The 9792-nt window shown below is 40.1% G+C and overlaps 1 protein-coding gene across 1 annotated transcript in view; it reads right to left on the bottom strand.

Annotated features, from left to right (window-relative positions):
- Nucleotides 1-3329: 3329 nt before the first annotated feature.
- fam185a (family with sequence similarity 185 member A) overlaps nt 3330-9792 on the bottom strand; it is a 30373-nt gene continuing 23910 nt past the window's right edge. The window contains exons 7-8 of the mRNA XM_079808998.1: nt 4114-4248; nt 3330-3953 (exon numbers count right to left, since the gene is read on the bottom strand). Of these exons, the coding sequence (XP_079665124.1) occupies nt 3844-3953; nt 4114-4248 (245 nt within the window). The 3' untranslated portion in view covers nt 3330-3843. The remainder of the gene's footprint in view (nt 3954-4113; nt 4249-9792) is intronic.

Genomic DNA, 9792 nt, shown 5'->3' with positions numbered 1-9792 from the left:
ATCAGCCAATTGGGGCATTCTGGGTTGAGCGAGCGGAGCTTAATTGGTCAGTATTATTAAATTGCAGACAAAGATGTTGGATAGCTAGGTTGGTGTGGTAGAGGGCCCAACATCATATTCTTTCATAGGGCCCAAAATTGCTAGCGGCGCCCCTGCTGTGGTATCTGGTACCAAGATCTAAAAGCAGATCCTTTTAGTTGTAAGTTCCTGTAAGTTGTGAGGTGGGGTTTCCATGGATCGGACTTGTTTGTTCAGCACATCCCACAGATGCTCGATTGGATTGAGATCTGAGAAATTTGGAGGCCAAGTCAACACCTCAAACTCGGTGTTGTGCTCCTCAAACCATTCCTGAATAATTTTTGCTTTGTGGCAGAGCGCATTATCTGCTGAAAGAGGCCACAGCCACCAGGGAATACCGTTTCCATTAAAGGGTGTACATGGTCTGAAATGATGCTTAGGTAGGTGGTACGTGTCAAAGGCAGGACCCAAGGTTTCCCAGCAGAACATTGCCATCACACTGCCTCTGCCGGCTTACCTTCTTCCCATAGTGCATCCTGGTGCCATGTGTTCCCCAGGTAAGTGACGCACACGCACCTGGCCATCCACGTGATGTTAAAGAAAACCTGATTACTCAGACCAGGCCACCATCTTCCACTGCTCCGTGGTCCAGTTGTAATGCTCACGTGCCCAATGTTGGTGCTTTCAGCGGTGGACAGGGGTCAGCATGGGCACCTTTCTATCAGAACTAGCATTAACTTGTTGAGCAATTTGAGCTACAGTAGCTCGTCTGTTTGATCGGACCACACATGCATCAATGAGCCTTGGTTCACCACTGTTCCTTCCTTGGACCACTTTTCATAGATACTGATGTTGTGAACTTCTTTTGTTTCTTGAAGTAGAGACCAGGAGAACTTGGGATATCTTTAAAGCAGACGTTACTCGTTTATTGAGAATCATGCTGTTCTTCGGCTGAGGTTCCAAGTCTAACTAAAGAAGTTGTACATTGTATTTTATCTACATTTTAGGGGGAGGGATTATACAGCAGGGGAGGAGACACTCTGAACAATACAATGCAAATGTTGTATAGGTAAAAGGACACACCCTACATAACTGTGTCACCTGTCCAGATTCAATCAGCATAACGGTGTCATTCAAATGCATAGATGCTAATCCAATCACTCAAGGGCTCCAAGAGCCATTAAAGACAAATGGTGCTCATTTTACTTACAATGAAGAGAATAGGAACTGGCCTGGAAGATTTGCATAGCAGACTAATTCATCTGATATCATAATTTTTACCTTAAATGCTTAATGCAATGTACTTTCTTAAATTTGTAATCCCACACTGACCACTGAGAACACCGCACACGAGCTGCAGTTTTGGAGATGCTTTGACCCAGTCTTCTAGGACAGTTTTGGGAAGCGCAGCTCTGTTTGAATACAGTGTAAGCCATGAGCGAACGCTCTCTATGTGAGAGTCAAGTAGAAAGGAATGAGTTCAAGCAGATGAAAGAGATTGGAGTCTGGCATACGTCACCATCATTTTCACCAGGAGATTGAATTGACATGAAACAAGTTCAAAACATATTGCATGGATAAAAAATTCACAGTAAGAACAGTAATACAGATTATTAGATTGTGTGAATTTTCATGTCATGCTAATTTGGAATTTTAACTGTATTTTGTGAGAATCAGCCACAAGGTGGCATTATATCGTGTGAATTTACATTTCTGCTTATTCACCTCATTCCTAATGTAAGAGCGGGTGCGGCCACTGTAACTTGATTGTGTCGAGGCTTCCAGTCTCATTCGCTTTGTTATTTTAGCTGTACAATAACTGTCCGTTATGCTGCTTGATTTTGCAAACTATTGCTACTTTTTAAAAAAAATGTTCCTCTCTTCCGCTTTTTCCCAATGATCGCCACTTGCAGCTGCAGTGTGTACATGGCCCTGTTAAAACAGCTTTTGTGATGTAAAAAAAGTGACATTTCATAGAAAAAAAATTGTCACTTAACTGCATTAGTGTGCACACTCCTGAACTAATGGTTGAAGCATCCTTTGATTTTATTACAACACTCATACAACACTTTGTGGATAGGAGTCTCTCAAACTTTGTCTTTTTATATCCATGGTATATCATTTTATATTCATATTCACTGTTTGCTAGAGTTGCTGTTTAATGTTATATAGTGCAACAAACAAAAAAATAACTGAAAACATACTACCTCTCTCTTTTCCTGTTGTAGGGGGATTCTGGTGGTCCAATGGTGAGTCAGCAGTGTTCAGTGTGGGTTCAGTCTGGTATCATCAGTAGGGGTCACGACTGTGGTCAGCCCAATGAACCTGGTGTGTACACCCGCGTGTCACAGTATCAGCAATGGATCACGACCTCCACTGGCCAGAACCTCCCAGGATTTGTCCACTTCAACCCTCTAAACTCATGCTCAACTGCCAGTCAGGGTAAAAACTATAGGATACTATATATTAATGTTAATTTTTGCAGTTAATTTATTGCAGTTTACTGTATATTCACAAAAGTCAACTCAACGCAAAGATTTCTTGCCTCACCACTGCTACAAGACTTAAACACAGCAGCAACCAACACACTCATACACGTTAATGAGCAGTGCTGGGTAGATTACTACAAATTGTAGTAGGTTACTGAGAATAACATGTAATTAATAAGAAAGTATGAGTATTTTAAAACATAATATATAAGTACTTATTCCAGATTACATGTAATCAGTTACTACCCAGCACTGTTAATGTGTAAATATGTGTTCAATGAATCTCATTTTACTCATTGAATAACTAAATCAGTTATTCACCAAAAGCACTCTCAATATTTGTTTTGTCTCCAGGTTGAGGTGTATAAAGTGAGCTTACCTGTACTACTTCCAGAGAATGCTGCCTTTGAAAGCTCCGCAATGACCGTGACCAGTTCCAGTGCAAACAGCCTGACACAGAACGTCACTCACGAATATGAACAACACAAAATGCATATGTTCATCATTTGTTGAACAAGCACTGGTTTCTAAAAATTGCGAATTAATTCAAATGATATTAACTACCGGTCAAAACGTTTTTATTTTTATTTATTTACTAAAGACTTCTAAAAAAATGCTACTAATAATTTCTACAAATAGTGCCAATTTCTATTAATCAAAAAATTTGGAGAAAAAAAAGTTTCTCCGGTTTCTACAAAAATATTAAGCAAAACAAATGCTTTGTACATTGATAAAATGTTTCTTGAGTAGCAAATCAGCATATTAAAATGATTTCTGGAGGATCATGTGACACTGAAGACTGGAATAATGGATGCTGAAAATGCAGCTTTGCATCACAGGAATTATTATTAACACGAGATATTTTACAGATATATTCAATTGTAATATTTCATAAAATGATCAAATAAATGCAGTCTTACAAAAAAATATTACAGACTTTTTAATCGCAGCATATACATTTTGTACAGAAGCTTTTGTGAAAATTAATAAATGCTTTCAAGTAGAATTATTTATTTATTTTGTACAGTGTTTTCAATTGTGTAGGTACTACATAACATCTAATCTGGTATATTTTGTGTAAAACAGGAGCCACCACTTGTAAAAGGTAGGATGTGCAACCATCTTTGGTTGCATACTGGATCTTTTGAGGCAGGACTTACCCACCTCTAAAATGACACCGTGTTTCAGACATGTAATTTAGATGTATTCACCACTGCATTGTCTTTTTGGACAGATATATGCAAGATCCACTATAAACTTTCACTGAAGTGGGTTATAACCAGTAACTAGGTTCTGTCAGTTCTGGTTTTAGTCCCCAGTGCTTCTGTGCAGGTTTTTAACTGAGTCTGAGAGTTTCAAACCAGCTCTGGGTTCTCAGGTCCACAGCACCTCTTTCAGCAGTGGCTTTGATCCATCTTTCTTCATATGTGCTTTCATTCAAATGAGCTAAAAGGAATACAGAGAATGTAATGAATGCATAGAATATGTAGTTTAAATAGTCACATTTGCATGTTTATATTCCAGGATAAGATATAGACTTGCAAATTAACAAAAAGGTAGGTTTCAAGCAGCTAAAAGACATGCAGTGGGTCTGACTTCTACTCACCTGTGACTGTCGTCGTCCCATTAGCTGAAGTACGTTCAGTCTCTTGACATACTGTCTCTGAGCTAATGCTAACAGAGGTTCCACACAACCGCACTGCTGTTTTCATAGTGGAGGGCACACGCACACTCACAGCACCTGGATCAATGACAAATAAAAGTGTCCACCATAAATAAAAAAGAAACATCTAGTTTAAAATGTTCTTAAAATGTACTCTTTGTATTCATGTTGGTTTTACATGGTTATGAAAAAGCATTATTCTGTGCCATTTTAATGACTGAATAAAAATGAAATGTACTGTAGCCATCAAGTATAAAATAATAACATTTGAGTACACATTCATTTCAAAAAGTGTTTGATATATAATATACATTATATTTTTATGTATATTTTTATTTACAATTAGGTTTTATGTATATATATATAAAAGGCTGGAAAAAAATGAGCAAATGGAAATTAACACCTGAACTGTCTCTTACGAAATTAGCATCACCATTCGAGACGCAAGTCTCTACTCATTATCATCCTTAATCTACATCTTTCTCCATTGACCCCCTCTCATATATATATATATATACTGTGAAGATGATGTGTTAACTTTCTATTTTCATGAGCCAAACTATTGAACATTCTCCATGTTCTCTGGTTGTGAACTGTTCACAGTGTTGAAAAATGTTGTTAAAATTTCACTGTCTTTTCTTGTTTCCAATCAAAATTTAAAAAATATTATAAAAAATATTGTTTTACAAACAAAATAAATTGACAAATTAAAATCACAAGGTTCAAGGTTCCTCCACTTAAACTGTGAAACCAAATATTCCAGAACACCTGAATTATTACACTGATTTCCAATAGAAGGGCAGATAAAGAATATTCTTATGAACAGATTATCATTTAATGTATTTATTATTATGCTCTTCTTTTACCTTACCTTATGAAGCTTTAAAACTGTGTTATCTCTCAGGCAGTGACTGACATCCACAACCATATCAGTGGCCTAATAAACATTTTGCAACCTACATTGATATTACTCTCTGTCATCTGCTCTTTCTTTGACCATGTGTTGCACTGTGTGCCTGGATGATGCACAATGATGATCATTTATACCTACATGATCTATTTTGATGCACAAAAAATACTAATTTATGAGTCATAAATGCCTGGTTTCACAGACAGGGTTTATATTAATTAGGACATTTAACTTTAACATTAAACATGCCTTAATAATTAAATTAAACATTCCTTAATAAAACACGTTAATGGTTGTATCTTGAGACAAAACAATTGCACTGACATATTTTAAGATAAGCTTTCAGTTAAAACAGCTTAAAAGGTGCACTATGTAAAACATTTTCTGTAAAATAATGCCAAAAACCACTAGGCCAGTGTTATATATTTTGTTCAGTTGAGGACTTACAATATCCTAAATGTTTCCAACTATTTGTAAATCATGAGAAATTGCTATTTTAACCAAGGAACCGGACCTGTGAGGGAGTCGCCTGTTGATGGCGTCATGTCTGCGTTACCCTCGGTTTCCAGTTTTTTTTGCAGAAAAGCTTTACTCTTACTGCAGTGTGAACAAGTGTCATAGCAGCCGCAGAGCGAACACACAGAGTAACATAACGTCTCGGTTACATATGTAACCTTGGTTCCCTGAGTAGGGGAATGTCTGAAGCCCTCATACCATCACGCCAATTGATTGGCCGGTGACGCTTAGCACCGCCCCGAGAATACGTCACGTATGCTTCATATCAGTATGCTAGGGGTCATATCATCAGATTTTAAAGAAGAAGAATCGCAGTGTCTCGTTCCCTACTCAGGGAACCAAGGTTAAATAGATAACCGAGATGTTCCCTTTCATAGGTTCTCTCGACACTGCGAGACGGTTGGGAACGATATACCATAACGCCTTCTACATATCTGAGAGTAGCTGGGAGACCATGGAAAGCGTCCGCTCAAGCAGATAACCTGGGAGCCAGGAGCCGTCTTCACGAATTAAACCAAGGTGTTAAGAGAGGACCAACCTGCCGCAACACCAATTTCCTCCAAAATAATAGTCTCTTTAAAAAGAGCCTTATGACGACGCCCTTCCTCTAATTGAATGAGCATGACACCTAGAGGCGAAGTGAAACCATGCGCCTCATAGACCACAGACTGGCCTCAATCACCCAATGAGACATGCCAAACACGTAAATAATTGTTCCAATCTAAGACACTGGGATGTACGGTTGACATAGATCTTCAACGCCCGCACCGGGCAAGACCAAGGGGTCGTACGCTCCCAATCTATGCTCCAGGAGATGAAAAATCCTCCAAGACCACTGGCTGGGAATGAAAGGGCGTCGAAGCGACCTTGGGAACATAACCTGGCCTTGGTCCCAACAAGACTTTAACCAACCCTGTGACAAGTCCATTGATAGAGGAAGCCTACAGATTAGGGATGGGAAGATTCCCTGATTCGCTCTGTGCATCGGCTTAAAAACTTAACGATGCGATGCATCGGTTTAAAAAGTGCATCGGATACAAATTGGCATTTGTATCGCGATGCATCATTTCTAACATATCTGCATTGGCAAAACCAGATTTATTTCTTTATAATTATTAGTAGACATACTATACTTTCATTATTTAGAAAGTGAAAAATATTTTTAGATTGTTTTCTCCCCTCTAAACGGTTTCTCAAGCACATCTCTCTTCACTGTTGCGTGAACATATGACGTAGCCTATCACAACACTACAGAGACCGGGGTGTGTCCAGAAAGTCACATAGAGCATATTAACATGGCAGAGGTAGAGCAGCTAACGTTACATCCTCTACCAAGTAATTACAAATCCAGTGTGTGGAAACACTTTGGGTTTTATAAGAAAGCTGGAAATCTTGATAAAAAACCCATGCAATTTGTAAAATATGTCGTGCCACTATAAAATATACAGGCAGCACGACGAATCTGACAACACACTTGAAGCGCCGACACGGTGTGAGTTTGGAGACGTCGGCCTCTTCCTCCTCTCACTCGGATTTAGCTGAACCTGCTACTGCTAGCGGGACGCCGGGTGAACAAACGATCAAAACTTTTTTTCAAATCGCAGCTGCCTAACAGTTCTGCTCGTTCCAAGGCAATAACCGACGCAATCGCCTTTTTTATCTGTAAAGACATTCAGCGTTACAGAAAACGAGGGCTTCCAATATCTCCTCCACGTCTTGGAGCCCAGGTACCACATACCAGATAGGAAGACTTTTTTACATTTGAATACAGTTATTAAAATAACTGAAAGTTTTTTTTTTGGTACTTATTATTATTATTGGTAGTGGCTCAAAGAGTCACCTGTTAGTCCCTCTAGTGTGACAGAAGATCCCGTGAGGGAACTCGGGCAGGGCGGAAAACCTAAGCTGTCTCTTCCCTTGCAGAAAACCAGGAGACCAGGAGGTAACGTCAAAGAAGCACCTCCATCTGTATATGCTCTGCAGATATAGCTGCCACATAGACCAACAGAATGGTCGGAGCCGTCCCTGCTGAAAAACAACTTTTTAAGAACTCCAGTATAGGCCTTTATCACACTTCCTATTTCCGGTAAGTGAAGCAGTGCACCTCTACTTCCGGTCCCATCGCGACTCAATCAAAACGCGGGTGTAACTGCAGCGATCCCGTGCTCTAATACTAAATAATGACATCCTTACCTCAGATTTGACCATTTCCTGACACTAAAAGAATAGAGGGGAGCATGGGTGAGACTGATATGGTGGGATGAAGTTGTATGTTTGTGTGTTGTAGGCCTATGCATTCCCAAACTGCGGATGTTTACGTCTCATATCGTCAGCCTGCTGAAATGTTCCCATCCAAATGTGCATTCTGAATAATAAATACATTTCTAACCTGCCGCAGTCCAGTGATTGTCTTCTCATTAACAGTGTTTCTCTTACTAATCATATTTCATACCTGTTGTTACATTTTTTAATTAATTTGACTGATAAACACCCTTACGAAAGTTAACCATGGTTTTATTATAGTAAGAATGTAGTAACCATGTTGGTTTTTACGTGGATTGACTACCATTTGTATTAGTTTTACTACAAATACCATGATAAACTACAATAACCATGTTTTATTTTATTTGTAATAAAAACCATGGTTCATTTTCATGTAATAAATAGATGAATGAATGCGCGGTAACTGCCTTAAAGAAAGTAAACAATGTTAAGCATTTAATTAATCTTAAACAGTAATACGTTAACAGCGTGACTGAATTTTGGCATAAATGTGTGAATTACATATACTGTAGGCTACAGTGAAATGATTGTCACTGAAAAGTGACAGAACAATGACTAAAATATTAATACAAATCAAAATGTTCATTCAGATCTTATTCGTCAGGTCTCACACACACTTAATCGCGGACACTATTTAGACGTGCACTGACACCGTGTGGTGAAATAATCACGTATGTTTACGACCCTCGGCTTATGTCGGATTAAAAAACTACAAGTTCAACAGAGTTTGAAAAATCCTGTACACAGTAATGATCAGTTTATCTCTTCTCCTGTCTCGGAAAATGTCCGGATTTTTAAATCATCCTCCAGATGCTTATTTTAATTGTCGTTTGTTCAGCTAGGTGTTCACAGCACATTGAAAACATGCGTAACCGGAAGAATCAGCACACTGCTTCGACGCGCACTTCCGGTATTCAATTCCTCTGTGATAAAGGCCTATTGAACCAATAGGGCAATGAGCTGGATCTAGATTACATTGTCTACACAGGAGGTAAACGACTTCCACTTAAAGGCATAAGATGCCTCGTGGAGGGGGCTCTTGAGTTAAAGTATCTGTAATCTCTTTTAGCCGAGAGACCAAAACACCTTAACGCGCCCTGCTCAGGGCCCACACCCACAACTTCCAAAAAAAGTCCAGACAGGAGTGCCGGATCATACCCTGAGCTTGAGTCAGCAGGTCTGGACTGAGGGGAACCTGCCATGGAGGGCCAGCTAACAGACTGACCAGGTCTGAAACACAATGTGAGAGGGCCAGCGAGGGGTGACACGACAATACGTGATACCCCTTCAGATGGGGTAAGAACCTCTTGGCCCATCATTAGAATGGTCTCATGTGGAGCAGGCCTGACTGAACTACAGGGGACGTTGTTGCCATAAGGACCATCAGTCTGTGGCAAAGACCAACGTGGACTAAGCGACCTGCCTTGAAATGACTCAGACAGTCTTTAGTGACTGAACGTGTGCAGGAGACTATCGTGCCCGCATCACGCTGGGCCTCCCAAGGATGCACCGTCATGGGAAAAGCACCGCTGGAAAGAAATGGGCCTTGCAGAATTGGATGGTTTAGTCGTGGCTTATAGTTACATAACACCATTTGCAAGACTTCGGCAGGCGTCCCTACGTGGCCCAGCGCTCTGCTAGCAGTATTAACCGCTCCGTTTTGGCACCTAGTATACTGTGGGCGCCAATACATTTCCTAACCACAGAAAACCTCTGGCGTCTGTGGAAACCGGAAGCACATGTGGAGCTAATGAGCTCTCTGTCATAAGGTACCTGTATAGAGCCCCGAGGCACAAGTGTGGCGGAGACCTCTAATAAAGGAAAACTGTTCGACTGCCTGGCTGGGCTGACCCCCAGCATTGGGGTTTTGAACAGCATCATAAACCGGCCACGCAACGTGACAGGGCTTTCGT

The sequence above is a fragment of the Gobio gobio genome (assembly GCF_949357685.1).
Source record: "Gobio gobio genome assembly, chromosome: 25".
NCBI lineage: Eukaryota > Metazoa > Chordata > Actinopteri > Cypriniformes > Gobionidae > Gobio > Gobio gobio.
The sequence above is the reverse complement of the archived record's forward strand: the minus strand, read 5'-3'. Positions and strand labels throughout refer to the sequence as shown.